General features: G+C 41.4%; 1 protein-coding gene across 1 annotated transcript in view; it reads left to right on the plus strand.

Moving 5' to 3' along the window:
* Positions 1 to 521: 521 nt before the first annotated feature.
* Osbp (oxysterol binding protein) overlaps positions 522 to 21,477 on the plus strand; it is a 30,690-nt gene continuing 9,734 nt past the window's right edge. Inside the window, exons 1-9 of the mRNA XM_047516871.1 lie at positions 522 to 1,096; positions 5,779 to 5,987; positions 8,044 to 8,294; positions 13,014 to 13,212; positions 13,459 to 13,561; positions 13,874 to 13,928; positions 14,127 to 14,258; positions 18,862 to 19,107; positions 19,355 to 19,475. Coding sequence (XP_047372827.1) covers positions 735 to 1,096; positions 5,779 to 5,987; positions 8,044 to 8,294; positions 13,014 to 13,212; positions 13,459 to 13,561; positions 13,874 to 13,928; positions 14,127 to 14,258; positions 18,862 to 19,107; positions 19,355 to 19,475 — 1,678 coding nt within the window. The 5' untranslated portion in view covers positions 522 to 734. The remainder of the gene's footprint in view (positions 1,097 to 5,778; positions 5,988 to 8,043; positions 8,295 to 13,013; positions 13,213 to 13,458; positions 13,562 to 13,873; positions 13,929 to 14,126; positions 14,259 to 18,861; positions 19,108 to 19,354; positions 19,476 to 21,477) is intronic.

Raw genomic sequence — 21,477 nt, forward strand, 5'->3', positions numbered from 1 at the left:
TTTTTCTCTTTCATTGGTCAGTATTTCCAAGCTCCAGTCTTTCACAGACAATTCCTGGAGCCAATCATCTCCACGAATCGCCCCGCTTCTCCGTCGACACGTGAGTGACATAGATGCTAACCAATAAGAAATGAAAATGAGAATGTGACGAAGGCTCCTCCTCCCGGTCTTAAAGCGATCAGTAAGTGGTAGAAAGGGTTGAGCAGCTGATACCAACCACCAATCCGTAAGAGCGGAAGAGGGCGATGAGAAGAGTGATGGGAGGTGGTGACGTGGCGGTGACAGAAGCATAAACTGAAATGAGTGGCGGAAACACTAGCCAATCGGCAACCAAAGTGGCCGGGCACTCTGCATTCTCCCGTTCTCCCAGAGCTCTAGAGACTTCAGGAAAGCGCCAATGAGCTTGCATGTGCATCTGATTGGCCTTCATTTGAACCAATCAAAGACGGAGCGGGTGGACGCGTCCCACCCTGGGCTCTCACTGGGCGGAGAAGAATGACAGGCCCGAGAGAAATGCCAATGTCCGCGGGGTCTTCCTCAAGTGACACTCAGCGGCACCAATCGACGTCCTCCATCCCGGCCACCGAGCCCTCCTTCCTCCGGCGGGCCTGGCGGGGCGGGGACGCTGCGCGGCGGTGGCTGATGCGCTAGCCGTGTGGGGCGCTCGGGGCGGCGGCGGCGGTGGCGGCTCTCGTAGGCGGTTCCGGTCCTGTATCTCGGGGCGGCGGCGGCTCATGGCGGCGACCGAGCTGCGAGGAGTGGTGGGGCCGGGCCCGGCAGCCATTGCAGCTCCTGGCGGCGGCGGCGCAGGTCCCCCAGTGGTGGGAGGAGGCGGCGGCCGCGGAGACGCGGGGCCCGGCTCCGGGGTCGCGTCAGGGACGGTGGCCACGGCAGCTGCGGGCGGCCCGGGCCCGGGGGCCGGGGGAGTGGCGACGGCTGGCCCAACCCCTGCGCCGCCGGCTGGGGGCTCGGGCGGCTCGGGCGCTGGGGGTTCGGGCTCGGCTCGAGAGGGCTGGCTCTTCAAATGGACCAATTATATCAAAGGCTACCAGCGGCGGTGGTTCGTGCTGAGCAACGGGCTCTTGAGCTACTACAGGTAACTGCTTCCGGGGCGCCGACACTCACCTTGCCTCCCCCACCGCAGCCCACAGTCCCAGCGCCTTCACCAGCAGGCGCCGCAGCCAAGGTCGCCCCAGGCCCTTTTCTGTCACCCGCGAGGATTGACAGCCCGTGACAGGAGTCCACTTCCTCGCAAATGAAAGCCCCAGGACTTATACCCGCCCCTGCCCCCTGCTACCCACCCTTGGTGCCCCATCTCTTCATCCCCGGCCTTTCCATCATCAGTTGTTTGGAGAGCATTTGTTCCTCCATTGTATTTCCACCACCACATGGGTGCGATTAGTAATTCTGCAAGCAAGGCACTGTTGTAGGCGCTAAGGGACTCGTAGGAGAGCACAGCCTAAGCACAGCTCTCAAGAAACTTAACAGCCAAAGTCTCAGCTATCTATGCCCAGTCTCCAAAATTCAAGGTTGTTCGTAGCTCTTGATGTACCCGACCTTGATCTCCCCACATTCAGGCACCAGGACACCACACACAAGGTGGCCTCAGGGTTCTGCCCCTTGTCTTTCTTATCTCTCCCAGACTTATGCGTACTTTCGCCTTCTGGGCAACCCAGAATGGAGATGTGCCCTCTTATTACTTTGCTCATATTTTTGTTTGCCCCACCCCCTCCCGTGGGAATGGTTGTTTTATCCAACATTTCTGTGATCTTTTTGGTTAGTTAGGATTATGTTTTATTAAAATAAGAATCCATGTGTTTGGTATGGTTATTTCTGTTCAACAGTGTTTATTTTGGAATGGTTAATATATACTTATGGTGACTCAGAACCTGGTCATAACATAACATGCTATTGCGCTTCTCCTATTACTATACATGAAGGTGTTGGTAGATGATTTAGGGACAGGACACAAACATTTCCCAAGGGCTGGACATTGTGGCTGGATGTTTTAGGTACAGTATTTGATTGGCTCCCAACAAAAACTGTGGGGATTAGAAGATATTCCCATCTTACTGATGAGGAAACCGAGAGTCGGCATGGGCAATTTTCCCAAGGTCTTGGAGGAGTCAGGATTTGAAACTATTTCTGTTCACACCAACATAACCTAAAACCCAGGTTAGTGTTACATGAATCAGTCAGATACAGAGATAAATTACTTATCTAAAGCAAATAAGTTTATGGATTATTGTTACTATATATGCTTTATACAAAAAGTATATTTTAAAGGAGACTTTGCTCAATAAAATGACATTTCTCATTGAAATTTTTCCTAAAGACCATCCTGTTTAGGACCCAAAACACTGCTGTTGAAGAGTAACTCACCTTTTGTTCCTTTTCCTTGATAGTAATCATTCTGCTACCAGGAGAGTTAGGGTGAACAAATCTCTTTTCCGTCAACTCCACTATATTGGCTTTTAGAGAATTTCAAGTAGAGATTAAAGGTGGGAGCTGGAGGTTGCTGGTGGGAACATATTCACTTTTTTTTTTTTTTTTTTTTTATGGTACTGGGGGTTGAACCAGGGGTGCTTAACCACTGAGCCACAGCCACAGTCCTTAGGGTCATGCTAAGTTGTGTAGGGCCTCACTAAGTTGCTGAGGCTGACTTTGAACTCAAGATCCTCCCGCCTCAACCTCTTGAGTTGCTGATATTGCAGGTATACACCACCATGCCTACCCGGAACACATTCTTATCTGCCCCCTAACTATAGATGATGCGTCATATAACTCATCCTCACTGCTTAAACATTAATTGTGAATAGATGTATATATCATTTGCATTATTGTATTCATAATTTTAATATAATCCTTGCTAACTACTCATCTAGGATATCAGTTTAGTCTAAAATTTTACTTTGACCCCGTCTTTTTCCCCTACTCAAGTTCATGTTTTCCTGTTACTGTGGATTGTCATTCTAATGTTCAACGTTCCTGACTTGATTCATCAATCACTATTATTATTTAAAAATTGTGCTTCAGCTGAGGGCTTTAATGTATAGTCTTTTTTTTTTATCCAAGTTATGTTATCCACTTTTCAAGTCAGTTGATCCTTTGTTCAGTACCAGTTTTGAACAGTATTGATCACTATCTTATTAAGTATTTGTAACTACTTTTAACTTTTCTCCTATGATAGCAAGTGGTACCTGATTACAAATAAAACTTTTCCTCAGACATACCAATTCACTTATTGGGAAACATGTGATTGGCCTGTCCTTAACAGTTGGAATGATCCCCACCCACAAACCAACCAAGCAACAGGATCTAGATTATCAAAGCTCTGCCCTATCCTAAAACTTGCAGGGAAATACTTCTTTCCAACTTTATGGGCAGTTTATTCTTCCCAACAGGGTACTCCTGATCTCCCATCTTCCTTTCAGAATTATTTAGCTAAATTGTCCTTGCTCCTGCTTTTCATGCTTCTAAAAGCTGCGATCTCTTGTGTATGGTCTTTCCAAAATATTGTTTCTCTTAACTGAAATCATGTTTTCCTAGACCCATCATCACTTTTTTTTTTTTTTTCTCTTTTTTTTGGCGGGGGTGTGGTGGGGGTACTGGGGATTGAACTTAGGGGCACTTGACCACTGAGCCACATCCCTAGTCCTGTCTTGCATTTTATTTAGAGACAAGGTCTCACTGAGTTGTTTGGCACCTCACTTTTGCTGAGGCTGGCTTTGAACTCTCCATCCTCCTGGCTCAGCCTCTCCAGCTGCTGGGATTACAGTCATGTGCCACTGGGCCGGCTAGACCCATTGCTTTTTACTTATCCTGTGCTTCCGTACATACCAAGTTACATAGCTGAGCCATTACTTACAACCTTATGTAGACTCCACACTCTCCCAGGAGCATCATGACAGGTTATACCATTAGTTTTTGTGGTTAGCTCATAGAGATTAAATTACTATATCAGCTGACCTTTTCAGGCAGAGCTTTCTAGCCAGAAAATACCACCTAATACTGTAGTGCCTTAAGAATTTTTCTTGGACCCTGAGAATCTTTCTACCTTCTCACTAGTTATTTATAACCATAGGTGTATCTACCCAAACTCCAGAGCTTTGAGGTCAAGCTTGCCTTACTTCTGGGGTTCCTTGGTGTCTCTTAAGTTTCCATACACTTTATGCTATTTGAAAAACTTCTTTAGTGTGTGAAGATTACCCATGCAGAAAGAGATTCCTGGGAAGTGGTTAGTGAAAAGTGCCAATAAGGAGGAATCTGATAGAAGGTCCAAGTAGCACCCTTGGAATAGAAAGCAAGGGTGAGCCGGCCCGTCAGCTGTGCATCTGTAATTCAGCCTGCATTATTCATAATGTAACTGAAGCTTGGGGGCAGGGAGGTAAGAATAGAAAAAACAGGATTCACGTTACAGTGTGGCAGGTGCAGGGGATGGAAAATGGCCTGGTCCATGGAGACCCCCTGGCGATCCCATACAACTCATTGTGCATTGGAGGAGAAAAAAACAGTTTCATGTGACAAACCAAATGACAGCAAATCTGTCTTCCTAAGCATAGGAAACAGACTTTTTCAAACACCAAATCCGTTTCTGGAGATGGGGCGTGTGCTGTCTCTGGCATGCAGGAATTCTGGATGTGCCAGGTGTGTTTGGCCACTTGGCTTCTCTGAAAAGGAAATGTTTCTGCTTTGTACTGTGGCATTTGGCAAAGGACTTTGACCTCTTTATGTTCCCAGTTGGACAGGGAAAAACTGCAGTCTGAACATGCAGGTCCCTGGGCATAACCAGCATGGTGAAGAAATTAGCACAGTTTTCTCTGTATACACAGTTGTGCTAGAAGCTTGTTATTTTATGTGAAGTGCTTTGTGGCTTGCTGTCACCAAGTAGTGCTGTAAAGTTCAAAAGTTAGTCTATTAATAGAACTGTCAGTCAGTAGAGATTGGGAAAATTTTTACACTCAGTCCTCAGTGCAGATCTGCTGAATCTTTCCTAGCTATTAATAGGATGGCTTAGGAGTTCCTACCAATAGAAGTCTGTGGACCTTAGAAAATAACTTATTCCAGAAAGATTAAAATGCCTGGTGATTCTTTAATAATTCTTTCTTTGCTCTCTTAGACAGCTAGTTATTCTTATTTCATATCATTTGAGCCATAGCCAACATTTAATCATTGAAACATTTAAAGATGCCTTTTTACACTTCTGCAGTACAATTCTAAGCATGGTGTGACAGTTCTCACTGGGGCTGATTTACAGTGAGGGCATGGTTTAGTATATCTAAAACAGAACTATTCTTAGTGAGTGAGATTGTCGTACAAAATTTTGTTGCAAGAGGTATAAACCTTTATAACTTACTAAGAAGAAAGTAACTCCTGACTGTCGAAGGGCAGGAGGGAATTTTTTGAGGTGAGGGAAGTGTTCTACATTTTGATTGTGGTGGTTACACAGTTGAATACACTTGTCAAAACTCAATGTACATTTGAAACTACTGAATTACTATTGAAAATAGTTATACCGCAATAATGTCTATTTTTAAAAGGCTAACGGAGAGAGGAACAGTAGAGAAATAAAATCTGATTAAGAAACAATTTTTATTGACTCTGAAAGGAATTCTCTACTGTCTTGAACTTTAGGGGGGTTGTTTGAGGGAAATATAACTAGATTAGTAAAATTACCATATTTTCAAGGACTCAGAGTTATGTAAAGAAATGAAATGTGATAAAGGATAATCCACCCATTACCCTTCTCTTTAGCTTGTCTTTGTCTCCATATTGCAGGTCAAAGGCAGAAATGAGACATACCTGCCGTGGAACGATTAACCTTGCCACAGCCAACATCACTGTGGAGGACTCCTGCAACTTTATCATTTCCAATGGGGGCGCTCAGACCTACCATCTGAAGGCTAGCTCAGAAGTGGAACGGCAGCGCTGGGTGACAGCCCTGGAGCTGGCCAAGGCCAAGGCTGTGAAGATGCTGGCAGAATCAGGTGGGCAGCAAAGAAGACCTTGCCTGGAGAACTTTCCTTATGTCTCTCTTTTGTTCCTCACTGTGTTATTGTCCTTTGATTATCACCTCTCTTAGATACCAAAGCTACTTTTCATTATACAGTATTGAGTGATTCTCAATTTCTGGAGATATTTTTAGTTGTCACAACTGAAGGAGATGCTACTGTCACCTAGAGAGAAGAGACTAGGGATACAATGCACATAACAGTCTCTCACAACAAAAAAATTAATCTGGCCAAGATTGAAAAACTCTGTCCTAGAGACATAATTCTCATACTCTTGTTCTGTGTAGTGGACGGGAGGCACAGGAGGTACTGGGAATTGAACTCAGGGCCATGAATATTCTAGGTAAGTGCTCTGTCACTGAGCTACATCCCCAATGCCCCACCTGCACATTTAATTTTTTTTTTTTTCCTTTTTGGTAATGGGGATTGAACACAGGCACTTTACCACTGAACTATACCCCCAGTTCTTTATTTTTATTTTTTATTTTGAGACAGAACTTGTGACCTTGAACTTGTGGTCCTCCTGCCTCAACCTCCCAAGAAGTTAAGATTTGCTTTTAATGCCAATGGACTATCTTAAATTTTTTGAGACATAATAACTTTATTATGAGGTCAGTTTTAGGATTGTTACAATTCATAATTTGGATCTATCCCTACTTTTTTCTCCTAAAGTCTTATTTGTTAAGTTGAAACAATCTTTATAGATCATCAAAAAACATATATGATGTTTTTTTGAAAAAGTCTTCATTTTGCTACTTTAAACTACAAGGAACAACCTAGTTATATTTTGATTTTTCTTTAAGAAAAATAGTAGAATTTGCCCCTGAGATGTTGATAGCTTTTTTTTTTTTTTTTTTTTTTTTCCTTCTCTTTTTAGTACTGGGAATTGAACCCAGGGTTACATAACCACTGAGCCACATCCGGGGGGGGGGGGGGGGCTTTTTTTTGTATTTTATTTTGACACAGGGACTCATTGAGTTGCTTAGGGCCTTGCTAAGTTGCTGAGGCTGGCTTTGAACTCGAGATCCTCCTTCCTTAGCCTCCCAAGCTGCTGGGATTATCGGCATGTGCCACCACACCTGACTGAGATGTTGATAGTTTAATGAACTTGTTCACTAAGAGTTTTGTCTGTCTGTTATTTATCTTATTGTCTGTCATTGCCCCCTACTGCATTTAATACCTTTTAAGCAGTGAAAGGAAAATTCACTGTTTTCTAATTTTTTTTGTATTTTGACCTTGGTCCTGTTTCTCTGTCTAACAGATAGGGCAAGTCTTATCTTATTTCTTTTAATTTTAGTGATGATGTTAACTCCTCCAAAAGAAGTTACACTGCTAGAAACTCACTTTGCAGTTACAAAGTGTTAAGTACAAAACTGATAGTGAGATGTATAACAGAGCTTCTTTCCTTGACTTATTATCAGAGAAGACTTTGCATTGCTTTTATGGTGGTTTTAGTGTCAAATGAATTCGTCATGAGGCTCCTGAGCTCTCCTTCAGAAAAGATAAATTAATGGAACTTTTTAGTAACATGGACTTTGTCCCAAAGAGCAACTTGGATTCTCAACCCATGTCATCACTCACCCAACAGATAATGGTAAATTTACAATAATAATTAGTTTGGACTGGATTGGGGACCTCAAGCTAAAGTTTAAATACTCAGCACTATATTCCTGATTCTGAGAGCCTTTCTACTTCTCCATGACCTTCTCTATGTCAGTGGTTCTCAAACTTCAATATATATCAGAAATACTTGGGTACCTTATTAGAACTGCAGCTTCCTGGTCCTTGTTTCACACTAGCTGAATCAAAGTTTCTGGGCATGTGGACAGATTTTGCACCTTTAAAAAGTGTCTCAGGTGTTTCTGGTGCAGGTGATCTGTAGACCACACTGTAAAGAAATCATCTGGTAATTGGCAAGCCTTCAGATAGAAAACAGCATGAAGAGTGTCGGTTTGGTTGCAGGCAGAGTAGTTAGGGTTCCAACTCTCAGTCTTGTTCTGGAGTCATATAACTTACCTTTGCATCCCTACAGATGAATCAGGAGATGAAGAGTCTGTCTCACAAACTGACAAGACTGAACTGCAGAATACCCTTCGGACCCTCTCCAGCAAAGTGGAGGACCTGAGTACCTGCAATGACTTGATAGCCAAGCACGGCACAGCCCTGCAGCGTTCCCTCAGTGAGCTGGAGTCCCTGAAGTTGCCTGCTGAGAGCAATGAAAAGATCAAACAGGTCAATGAGCGAGCCACACTCTTTAGGATAACATCCAATGCCATGATCAACGTGAGTGTAGATGGTGTCTCTGTTGCTTTTTGATTCTTTCCCTCTTTGAACCATTATTCTTCCCCACTGCCAGAAAATTGTCATGGGTAAAGCACAGAATCTTAGATCTTGCTTCACTGCTCAAGGGCTTTAAGTTACATTGTTTCTTACATGAAATAGAACACGTTGCACCAGATGGAGTGACTTTCATGCTCTGCTCAAGTGGTCAGGACATTGCTTCAGCCTGAGAATTAGTTAGGAATCCAGAGTTGCAGTCTTCCTTTTGCAACTAACAGGACATCTGATGGTGATATTAGTTGAGTCCCTTAACCTCTCTGGATTGTACTTTTATTTATATGTTTAATTTTATCTAATTTCATCTGTGAAACTAAAAGATCTCCATGGGTTCTTTCTAATTCTTAGCTTTATGTTGGAATCCTAACCCTACTTGGCTAATGCATTCTGGCACACAGGATGGTAAATGGGGCTAGATCAACTGCTAGTGAGGACCTTATAATACTGGTTAGCCCTTGATTTCAGGGGTAATTCTGTTGATAGGACAAAATGTACAACCTTTCTTTTATAAAGAAGGGGTAGTACTTCCGCATCCTTATGACTCCTGCCTTGGGTGGCTGTTAGTACGTGGGAAATTTTAGCTGCTTGGGTTCAAGGTTCCAGGTAAACAGAACACCAGTGGCCTTACTGATGTATTGATAGTTATGAAATGAATACATCGCTTAAACAATGCTGTTTTTCCTCTACTGGTTACTGATTCTCACCTAGCAGGTTATTTTAGTTCCCTTCCTCATAAAAACACTGAGTGAAAAGAGTATTCTGTGAGAAAGGATTTTTGCTGGCTTTTTTTCTGCCCTAATTAAATGGGATGAAATTACCTCACTAGTGCCAGATTTTCTCTTATTTAGGCAATGATAGTAAGACAGTTGCTTAGAGCTAGTTTAGTTCATATGGCTCCTAAAAGATGAAGTCCTTTTTTCTGTGACCAAGGGAAAATTTAGTTACTTGGTGAAAAGTAATCACCAAGTTAGTTCATTTTAACATCATACTCTGGAGTGTTGAAGACTCTACAGTGCTTTGATTCCTTGGGGTACAAAGAACCCAAGTTATTTTTTCCAGTTAGGGACTGCAGGAAGATTACCTGTCTCCTAGGACCACTCAGCAAGCAAGAGCTGTTGCTTGCGTTTCTGATGGGTAGTTGGCTCTCTTTCCAAACTGTTGACTTCTTAGTGACTATGTACTTGTTTTTCTGGTCATGACAATAGTCTCCAGAGAGTGAAAGCTACTTTTTAATCAACGTCAGGTAACCATATCACTTGTTTCAGGATTTTTTTCTTTTTTCTATTCTGTATGAAAATTTTGCTAGATAAAGCACCCCTTCGTGAAACTGGAACTTTAGTTTGGATTTTTCTCTTGAAAACATACTCATCTTTTTTCCTTGGGGAAATTCTTCCCCAAGTTGTAAGTGTCCAGAGTTTGCGTTAAAGGGAACAATCCCTTAGAAATCAGAGGGAAGGTGTTTTCTTAGTCTGTTCTCCCTTGGTGCATTACCTTTCCCCCTTTCATGCCTGATTATTGCTTGAAGTGCACCTTTTCTCCCTATGTTGTTTTCTTTGTACTTTTTGGGTGCTAATAGCAAGGTCTTAAGTGTAATAGGCATATTAAAAATTAACATGCTAATAAATCATAGCTCTAAATGGGCAAGTTATATCAAAGAAAGAATACATTTTATTCAGTTTCTTGTAGCTTACGATATTGCCTTTCTTACCATCACAGTGAATCTAATGGAAGACACTGATAGTATATCCTCTTGCTAAATGAGTACCTGCTATGTTCCACACACTATGCTAGGGGATATCCCTGAGGGCACATGTGGTCTCTGGTTCCAAAGAGATTACCGTCTAGTGAAAGGACAGAGAAGTGAGTGGATCATGATTTGATAGAATGAGCATATCTAGAGGGCTGTGGTATAGCACATTGGGGGCATTTAAATCAGACCAGGTAGCACCTCACCTAAATTCAGAAGAAGCAATGAATGTCTTTTCGGGAAGAAAGGTGACACAGAGCTTGGGACCTGGGTTCCAACCGCCTCCTCTACCTTCTGTATAACCCTGGGCAACCTACATTCTCTGTGACCTCAATTCTTTATCCTTAAATGGCTTTGATGCTAGTAGACCCTTCACAGGGTTGTTGAAAGGCTTTATTATGTAATTAATGTGAAATGCTCAGCAAAGCCCTGAAATATAACTGTCTCTGCTAGATTTTAATTATGATCGGTATTATTAAAAGGGAACCAAGAAGAGTTGATGGGGGTAGTGATAGTGCATGTGTGGAGCCCTCCTTCTCCGCAGCCTGGGAACTGCTGGTATTGATAGGGCAAGGAAGTTGCTGGAGGTGAGGGCAGGAGGAGGTAAGAGGAGGTGCAGATCCTGCTAAGTGGGCTTGGTGGATTAGGTAAGAAGAGGATTGGAGGAGTTTTGATGTAGGCATAAGTAAAGGCTAGCACCTTTTTGAATGTTTACTGTGAGCCCTGTGTGGTTCTAAATCTAAATGCTTTACATGTAAAGGAACAACTCTTTGAGGTAGTTACTATTTGTATTCTTGGTTTAAGATAAAGAAGATGAGGCACAGATAAATAACTTGCCCAAAACTTCAGAGCCATATAGTAGGATGGAGCTGTGATTTGAGACCCAAGAGCCCAACTCCAGAAGTATACTATGTACTGCTTCTGGTATGGACAGTAGAAAGAAGTGTACAGACTCCAAAAATAATGAAGAAAAATCAATACTTGATAATTAGATATGGAAGCAAAACGAAAAAAGCTTTTCTTTAGGTTCCTGGCTTGGACAGCTGGGAGGGCTCTAGAATTGTTCTTGGATAGGGAACATCAAAGGGAGTGTGGTGAGTTCCATTTGGGATCCACTGATTCTGGTTACTTTGAGCCATTGAATAGGCATTTGGATATTCTGGTCTAAAACTCAGTGAGTGTGGAGTTTGGTTTCACTGACTTAGTAGCCATTGGCCTATAGGCAGTAGTTGAAACCATGGGAGTAGATATTCTATTTACTTTTAGTTTCTCTGATCCTTTTTTTAAATACCTTTATTTATTTGTTTTTATTTGGTGCTGAAGATCGAACCCAGTGTCTCGCACGTGCTAGGCGAGTACTCTACCACTGAGCCACAACCCCAGTCCCTTTTCTGACTCTTAAACTCACTTTGCTTCCTTCATTTATGTATCTTTATTCTTTCATTGAATTATTAAGCAGACTCTATACACTCCCACTGTGTACAAAACAGCTAAGTTATGAGCTGAAGATCTATATATGAATAAGCTGTAAAATGTGTCTTTAAGTTACTCCTGATCTTCTGGAGAGAGAAAATCAGTCACGATACTGCTGTGCATGTGTGAAGTACAAGTATGTGCAAAGTGCAAAGTGCCAAGCAAGTGTAGAAAAGAGACTGGCTGTCTATGAGACTAGGAGGGAAGGTGTCACAGAATTAGCATTTGTCCCAGGTTTTGAGAAATGAAGATTTCTCCTTTCTTAGAGAAAGGGGCTAGGACAAGAACATTTTATTTTATTTATTTATTTTAAAAATATTTTTTAGATGTTGATAGACCTTTATTTTATTTATTTATATGTGTGCTGAGAATTGAACCCAGTGCCTCACACATGCTAGGCAAGTGCTCTGAGCCACAACCACAGCCTCAGAAAAAAAGGCATTTTAGGCAGAGTGGATAGCATATGCTAAGGTAGGCAGACCTGAAATTCTGTCCAAGAAATGATGAGCAGCTCAGCGTGGCTGTGTTGTGGAGTATAGTACATCTACCAGAGAGGAGGAGACAAGGCAGGTGGAGGCCATCTCCACCTGTGAAGGCTGCCTTATATTCATAACCAGTAGTTAGTATTTGGTCTCATTCATAGTGGGTGAGCTAGTGGAGAGACTGATATGAGAATATTTGGTTTTGGGATTTTTTTTAGAATCCTTCTTTGATTCCTCAAGTAGGTTTCTAATATTTAAGGTCAATTGTTTCTCTCAGTGACTAAAATAAAAGCAAAATGTGTTGCCCTGTATTTAGTCTAATTCAGTGCAGATTCTCTGTTCTCAGTGTTTAACTTCCTCAGCTTTAGGTTACTTGAGTTCAGTGAAGAATTTATTGAACTGGGCTGGGCATGGTGGTACATGCCTGTAATTCCAGCAACTCAGGAGACTGAGGCAGGAGGATTGCAAGTTTGAGGTCAGCCTCGGCAACTTATCAAGACCCTGTCTCAAAATAAAAAATTAAAAGGCAGGGGATGTGACTCAGTGGTTAAGCAACCCTGGGTTCAGTTCCTAGAACTGCCAAAAAGAAAAGAAAAAAAAAGTTATTCTGTGTATTTCTCTTCTTGTTCAGTCCATGGATCTCTTTTGGTATAGTTCACATACCTGCTCTCTGTGATATTGCCACAAGTACTTTGTCTAGGTTTACTGCTCACTTGGCATTTGTTGAGTCCTCATGACCAGGAAAATGTAAGAAAAACATGACAACCATTCTCACTCTCTTCTGAGTTTGACCTTGATTGCAGCATGGAGCTAGCTGTCCCTGATACTGGGGAATAACAGGGAAAGTCTTTCATTCTCATTTGCCTGCTGAAGTTCCCAGAATGAGGTTTCTTAATGGGCCTACTGAAGCCGGAGGGGAATCTGACTAGTCGAGGTGGCACAATTGATGCTTTCTCCACACAGGCCTGCAGAGACTTCCTCATGTTAGCCCAGACCCACAGTAAAAAGTGGCAGAAGTCACTGCAGTATGAAAGAGACCAGCGTATCCGACTGGAAGAAACCCTTGAGCAGCTGGCAAAGCAGCACAACCACCTGGAGAGGGCCTTCCGGGGAGCCACAGTGCTGCCTGCGAACACTCCTGGCAGCGCAGGTTCTGGTAAAGGTGAGACACTTACGTAGCCTGTTCTGGTTTGAGCCAGGCGGTTTTCTGCAGTTGATAGAAGAGCTCCAAATTCTCCACAATTAATGACTCATTTGAAGTGGCATTGGAGCTATTCATTTCTTCTGGTTTTTCCACTGCTTTCTACCATTTGTTGCTACATTTGTGGTTGGTACTGAGAAGAACCTGCGGTACCAGGCATTTGATCAATATAATCAGAGAAAACAAAGGAGGCCTTTCTCCTCGTAGATCAGTGTTGCTCTGGGAAAGGAGACATGAGTGATGAAGATGATGAGAATGAATTTTTTGATGCACCAGAGATCATCACCATGCCTGAAAATTTGGGCCACAAGTAAGTTATCCTTCACCGTTGAAGAAAATGAACATATCTGATCATCAAAAGGTTAGAAACTTTGTTTGGTAATGTTGTAGTTGTCGATGCTTACTAAAATCTGGGCTCTTTTCCTTAAGTAAGTGGAAAACTGTCAGCTTTTTATGTGATGAGCTCTCCAGAGGTATTTACATTCATATCTATTTACATCCTTTGATTAGCCTTCAGTAAGTTTGTACAGCATACTTGACATTCTGCTTTGTAAAGAAATGTTGAGGCCCAAACGCTATCTCTGATCTTTGTTCTAATTCTCCTATGTTCCCATTCATGCAGACGTACTGGCAGCAACATCAGTGGAGCCAGCAGTGACATTAGCCTTGATGAACAGGTAACTCTTATGTGGAAGGTATCAAAGGTGAAGGACTTGGGGTATGATTCCCAAGGATTTGTTTGTGAAGTACTAAGAGAGACAAAAAAAAAAAATCCTGATTTTTTTTTTTTTTTTAAGCATGGGGGAAGGGAAGGTTAGAAATAGCAGATTTTCTGTTCTTTGTGGGTGATTGAATGGCTTTGTTTTTGTTCTCAGTACAAGCATCAGCTGGAAGAGACGAAGAAGGAAAAGAGAACTAGAATACCATACAAGCCAAACTATAGCCTCAATTTATGGAGTATCATGAAGAACTGCATTGGAAAAGAACTCTCTAAGATCCCCATGCCGGTGAGGTCCTTGCACATCCTGACTGCTGCCAGAAGGTCCTCTCAGCCTCAGGGGAAAAAGTGCTGATATGACAGTCCCACCCATTCCTGTGGCAGTTTTGAGCATAGCCTTTGTTATCCTTATAGTTATAAACTGTCCCTTTAAATTAGCTGGTTTAGTTTTGGCTCTGAATCTGGTATGTTCCCAGATCACCTAGAACCAGAAATACTTTCCTATGCTTGGGGGCATGCAAAAATAAATACAGTCTTATTTCTGTTTTTAAGAAGAATATAATTTAAAAGAGACATAAAAACTAGTAAAAAAATGATATATTTTTTATTATAGTGTAATGGGAAATTATACATATATCTATATCTATATCTATATCTATATATATGTAGTGTAATGGGCAATACTACACACACACACACACACACACACACACACACACACACAAAGGTTTAGGGAGCATAGAAGCAAAAATAATTCATTCCAACCAGGACGATGAAAATCATTGCCATGGTGAAGATGGGGTTTGTTCTGACCTCCCTGCCTCCTGTTATTCCTTTTTCCAGTCTGTCCATGATTGCCAAAGTGATTTTTTTAAAACTGCAAGCTTGGTTGTGTCATTCCTCACTTGAAAATCCTAGATCTTTGTTGCTCTGGACAATCCATGTTCTTTATTGGACTCAGTACTTCTTCCCCAGGGGCAAGGTCATCATGTGTGTGTGGTGGTGTAGTCATCAGGTTAACCTCAGATACTCAGAGGCATCTCATTTTTTCTTCAGAGCATATTTATACACACTGATCTTTCTGCTGAAACTTTGAATTTTCCACCAACCCTTGGTATTTCTTTTTTTTTTTTTTTTGCTGTGGCTAAAACTCTTTCCTTTGGAATTTAGCTATAATGTCTTCTCTTTCAGTAAACCTCCAGTGCATCCAGTCAGGCTGAGATCTCTCTCTCTCTCCTGTGCCCCAACAGATTCTACCATTCATGTCTGGGCCATTGTTTCTCTTACTTATTCATTCAACAAGCATTTACTGAGTGCCTTCTATTTGCCTGGTATAACAGCTGGATATAAGTTCAATTTAAAGGAGTAAATCCAAATACATTGGTTTAAACTAGGGGTCAGCAAGCTAGGGGTTTGTGGGCCAAATCTGGCTGCTTTCTATGTTGTCCACAAACCAAGCATGGCTTTTATATTTTTAAGTGGTTGAAAAAAATCAAAAGGAGACTAATTGTTCATGGTGTTTGTGTCCATAAAGTTTTACTAGAACACAGAGATATTCGTTTATGTCTTATCTGTGTGTGCTTTCATGCTGCAACAGCAGCATTGAGTAGTTGTGACAGAGATCACACGTCTTTGAAAGCCTAAATATTTACTATCTAACTTTTTACAGAAAAAGCTGGCAACTCCTGTCTTAAACAAATATTGACCTCACTCATTCTTGTGTTAAAGTTCAGAAGTAGATGGTCCAGGGCTGGTATCGTACTCCATGATGTTGGGACCAGACTCCTTTCTGTCCTGTTTCTCTGTTGCCTGTGGTTTTGGTTCTTAGGTTCATATAAGTGACCTCTCCAGCTTGAGCCATCAGGATCACATTCCAGTCAACTGGAAGATGGAAAAAGGTGGCCAGGCTCTGCCTTTTAAGGGTTGTTTCCTGGGAATTGCATAATCCATTAATCTCTTAAATCTCTGTGGCCAGAATTTAGTTATATGACCTCAGCTAGCTAGAGAAAAGGCTGGAAATGAAGACTTGGGAAGCAGAGGGCCAGGTACTTGTCAGACAGAAATACAGAAAGCATTCTCTCTACCTCTTGGGGTATAGAGACCAGCGTATGATTTCTGCCTCTTCATACACTATGTTCCTATGGAGAGAAACTATGTCTCATTAAACTCCATATCCTTGATGCTTAGTCCAGTGCCTGGCATGTATAGATCATTCAACAAATGTTCAATTACTTAATCAACAGATCTTGAAAAGCAAATAGTTTGTTTATTTGTAAATCTGTATGATTTAAAAATATAGGTATCAACTACAGTTGGGGATATAACTCAGAGGTAGAGTGAAGCCCTGGGTTTGATTCCTAGCACTGGGGGGAAAAGAAGAAGAAAAAGAAAAAAATTGACCTAAGAAAAGAAAAGACTATGAGTAAGCAGGCACATTGGAAAAACTAAGATAATGGGTGTGTTGGGGACCTAAGAGAAAGCGCACTTGCCTGGAGCATTGGTGTCTAGAAGTAGTGGGCAGGTAGGCTGGAAAGACAGTGGTCTGAGAAGCGCAGTTCTGCTTAGAAACAGTTCTGGTCTAGGTGACCTCTCTGCTCTCCTTACCCTTAGTTCCTTATTGACATTGCCATTAGGAATGTGCAGTTCTGCACCTGTTGGCCTGCAGATCAGGTCCTCACCCTTCCCCTGCCCTATACTGGGTCACAGGAAAGCTGACCTCACGAGGCTGTTTTTCAGGCTTCCGTGTCTGCCGGAGTCTGGCTGAACTCTGCCAGAGCAAGGCTGCAGGAGATGGGAGCTGGGAGGAAGGGTATTTCTTTCCTCTTGGGCAGTTTTCTGGCAGCATCTGGACAGATCTCCTGAGCTCTATCAAGGTTGTAGCCACTGCCAGTTCCCCTCGGCTTCCGGCTATAGTAATACACTGCTTTTTTTGTTCCTCCCTTATGACTTCCTGACGTTGCTCATCTTGGGATTGTCTTTTGCAGCTGCCCTGTTGGCTATATAATCAACTCCCTGCTTCCCTTCGTTTCAAATACTCAGATTCGTTAGTTTTCCTATTTGGCCTCAGAGTGATAAAATGATCGTTATAAAAAGCTTAACACTTTTAGAGAAATGGTGGTTCCTGGAACAGTTGTAGGAAGGCAGGGTCATATGTGGGTGGAAAGCAGTTATAGACTTAGCATGTGCTGATTCTAGTCCCAGGAACAGTGGCTATGTCTAGTAGCCACCAGTGGAGTACACTGTTTTCTCCTGAATGTATGGAAATGTTGCTTCACGTTGCCTGAAATATTGCCACTGAGATTTTTTTGGCATGGTTTTTAAACTATGGAATCTTTCTGAAAGATTCCTGAGAATTAGGTCTTTATCAGTCTGTCTTTATCAGCGTGCGTGTCTTGTACAACTTGTCTCTCAGTGTAGAGAAGGTGGTTTTTTAGTATAGCATACTGTTTTGATTGATTCTACTTCCCAAGGGATGAGTATTTCAGAGTTGGTTCTATGACTCTCTGTTCCCTGGAAAATGTTCACAGAGAAACCTATATTTTTCAGAGAAAATTCAGACTCCAGGGTATTATTTTTTAAAATGTATAAATGCATAGAAAAAAATGTAGCAATGTTAATAGCGGTTATCTTTGAACGATAGTGTTTCAAGTAATTTTTCCCTTTATTCTTTGTTAAAAGTAGTTTTTATAGTGAAATAAGATGAATTGCACAATTGAGGGGAATAGTAAATGTTAGGATATTGTGTAGCTCAGAGGTTGGTGGCTACAACTTGGACGAAAATGCAGAAAGAGGTGGGATGTAAAGAAAGAAAATATTTTTTGTTTTTGTTTTTGTTGTTTATTTTAACTGAAATGATGCTTAAGGCCAGAACCATTAAGTAGAAAGAAACATTTTTTTCTTTCTTTTTCTATTGTCTGGACTTAGGCTAGTAATATTCAAGCTCTTAGAGCTACATTGTTGATTTAATAAACTTGATGGACTAGCTTGGGAACCTCACTTCTTTTTATAGAAAATTTCGAATTAGTAAAATAACTTAAAATTCTGAACAGTTAATTTATAAACTAACTGGTTGTGGGGAGGAGAATGTCAACAGTGTTTCTTGTTCATTTTCTATACCAAGTATGGAGTCTGGCACATATGAGGGCTCAGTTAGTATTTGTGGAATGAGTAAATGAATGAATGAATGTCTTCTCCCCTAACAGAAGCCTGCCTACACACACACACACACACACACACACACACACACACACGCACGCATGCTTGCCCTAAGCTGGCTCTAAATAACTTGAAAGGTAAGAGCATACACAACTCTCAGCCCCCATCGTCAGCACTTTACATCCAGAGATACAGCTGTCTAGCCTCAGAAGAAGTCAGTAGTTCTGGCCTGATGCAGAACTGATGTGAGACTTAGCAATTGTCTAGTTGAGGGTAGAAGCTACCTTTTGTAATGTGATCTTTTCAGTAGTCAGGAAGTGCCTGTAATTTAATACCTTTTCTTTTTTTCCCCCCAAGAACTTTAAATTCCCGACTTCCTCTCTGGTATATTTGTGCTACAACTTAGTATATTTTAAAGTTTATTCATTCAATACTTACATTTTAAAGACCTCCTATGGGCCAGGTACTGATGGCTCTTAGGTAGGTAGTACTGGACAGAAGAGGCATGGTTTCCATCTCACAAAGCTTACTCTTGAAATACATGAAAATGTGATTTCTGCCACTCTGACACAAGCAGATGCCAAGGAAAATGAGTTGCCTGCCGGTTGAGTCTTTTCTCTTTCCATTGATTTGCCTTATCACCTCAACATCTCAGCATTTGTTTCTCCCCCTGCAAAGAATTTAAACTCTCTTGTAAATGTCTGGACAAGATTTTATATCTGTTTTTTTCCTTACAGGTGAACTTTAATGAGCCCTTATCCATGCTTCAGCGCCTTACTGAAGATCTGGAATACCATGAGCTGTTAGACCGAGCCGCAAAATGTGAGAACTCTCTAGAACAGCTCTGTTATGTTGCAGCTTTTACCGTGTCCTCCTACTCCACTACTGTCTTCCGTACCAGCAAGCCATTCAACCCACTCCTTGGGGAGACCTTCGAGCTGGACCGACTAGAGGAGAATGGGTACCGATCCCTCTGTGAGCAGGTAAGGAGCCTCAGCACCTTGACACATTTCCTTTCTGAAGAAATGGATGATTCTTTGACCCCCTGGGTGCTGTTTGTAGAAATGTCAGTCTCTGTCATCCTACCCTTCTTTTCCTTTAGAATTCAACACTGATGGCCTGGTATTCACTTACTGCTGTGGGATGAATTTTGGGTGTTTATCACCAACACTAGGCCGTATCTTTTCCTCATTCTTTCTGCCTTGCTAATTTGAACCTCATCTCTTCAAGGTGAGTCATCATCCCCCCGCTGCAGCACATCATGCCGAGTCCAAAAATGGCTGGACACTGCGTCAGGAAATCAAAATCACCAGCAAGTTTCGAGGCAAATACCTCTCCATTATGCCCCTTGGTAAGGCCACTATCTTTATAAGAATTGATGCTTTAGGAATGAAAGTTTTTCTGGCATGACGAAGAAGGTCACTGATTCAGAAAACAACAGACAGAATCTCATCTCAATTCAGATGCCAAATTTCACTAACTAGTTTTCTTTTGGTGGTGGGGGATTACTGGGGATTGAACCGAGGGCACTCAACCACTGAGCCACATCCCCAGCCCTTTTCTGTATTTTTATTTAGAGATAGGGTCTCACTGAGTTGCTTAGGGCCTTGCTAAATTGCTGAGGCTGGCTTTGAACTTGAGATCCCTCTGCTTCAGCCTCCCAGGTCACTGGAATTACAGGCATGCGCCACCGCATCTGGCCATTAACTAGCTTTTATCAGGTCATTTATCTTCTCAGCTATCAAATGAGTGAAGAGGCCAGAGACTCTTTAAGGAACCAGCCTGTCATAAATTCTTTGTCTTCTTAAGTTACTGAATGAATCTTTAGCACCATTTTATAACATATATTCTAGCATGACTTTTTAAAAAAATTCTCTCTCTTAACTGTGCTGTCTACCTGATTACTCTAGCAGTCCAGTTCTCTCTGAAAATCAGGACCCTTATGATTGTAAGTTCAGGTTTCTTGGCTAGCCTCTCACCTTCCTTCTTTTCTTCCACCCCTTCTCTTTCTCTACCTGATGAATTGGGTAATCACTAAATTCCAAGTAAGGTGAAACTTTATTTTTAAAAAATCTTACTGGATTACAAGTTAATTTTGTGTCAAGATCAAAAAGATCAGGTCAGGCCTGGTGGCGCATATCTATAATCCCAGCTGCTCAGGAGGCTAAGGAAGGAGGATCAGAAGTTCTTGGACAACCTTGGAAACTTAATGATACTTTGTCCTGAAATAAAATTTTAAGTGTTAGGGATGTAGCTCAGTGGTAGAGCGCCTTGAGTTTAATCCCCAGCACCCCACCCCTCATCCCTTCCCCCACCAAAAAAAAAAGACCTGTCCTGGGATTAAGCATCCTAATATACACTGTTAGAAGAGTACACAAAATCTTTGTACCTATAGAGATCCATTACCTTTCCCTAACTTTGTGCTTTTATTTTCATACAAATTATATTTTTATACATTGTAATTTCGTCAACATAGATTTATAATAGTTCTATGTTTCTTTATGTCTTTAAATCACATAGGAGAAATTAAAAAACAGTTGCAAGTAAAAACTACCCTTACACTGTCTTTTATGTAGTTTAACTGTAGTTACCTTAACTGGTCTTTTATTTCTTAATGTGGATTTAAGTTAGTGTGCTTTCATTTTAGCCTAAGGGACTCCTTTAGTATTTCTTGTAAGACAGATCTGCTAGATATGAACTCTTGCAGGTTTTGTTAATGTGGGAATGTCTTAAGTTCCCCCTTTGTTTATGTGGGATGGTTTTACTAGATACAAAATTAATTCCTTTTCAGCATTTTGAATATTTCATCCCACTGCCTTGTGATCTCTCTAGTCCCCACCTCCCCTCACCTCTCCTCAATTTTTTTCTTGCAGTCTAATACACATTAAATAAAATTTGGTATCTTAACTATTTTAACTTTACAGTTGAGTGTTATGAAACATATTCATAATGTTGTCTATCCATCAGTACCATTCAACTCCAGGACTCTTCATTTTGTAAAACTAAGACTGTATATACATTAGACAGTAACTACCCATTCTCCTCTCCCACTAGACCCTGGAAATTCCTATTTTACTTTGTTTCTGTGATTTTGACTGTTCTGAGTATCTCATAAAAATGGAATTAGACAGTATTTGTCTTTATGTGACTGATTAGCGTAATATCTTTAGGATACATCTGTGATATAGTAAATGCCAGAATTTCTTTCCTTTTTAAAACTGAATAATATTCCATTGCATATATAGACCACATTTTGCTTATCCTTGCATCTGTTGATAGACACTTGGGTTTTGGTTATTATAAATAATGCTGCTATGAACATAGGTACACAAATATCACTTTGAGATCCTGCT

The sequence above is a fragment of the Sciurus carolinensis genome, chromosome 11 (assembly GCF_902686445.1).
Source record: "Sciurus carolinensis chromosome 11, mSciCar1.2, whole genome shotgun sequence".
In the NCBI taxonomy this organism is placed as follows: Eukaryota; Metazoa; Chordata; class Mammalia; order Rodentia; family Sciuridae; genus Sciurus; species Sciurus carolinensis.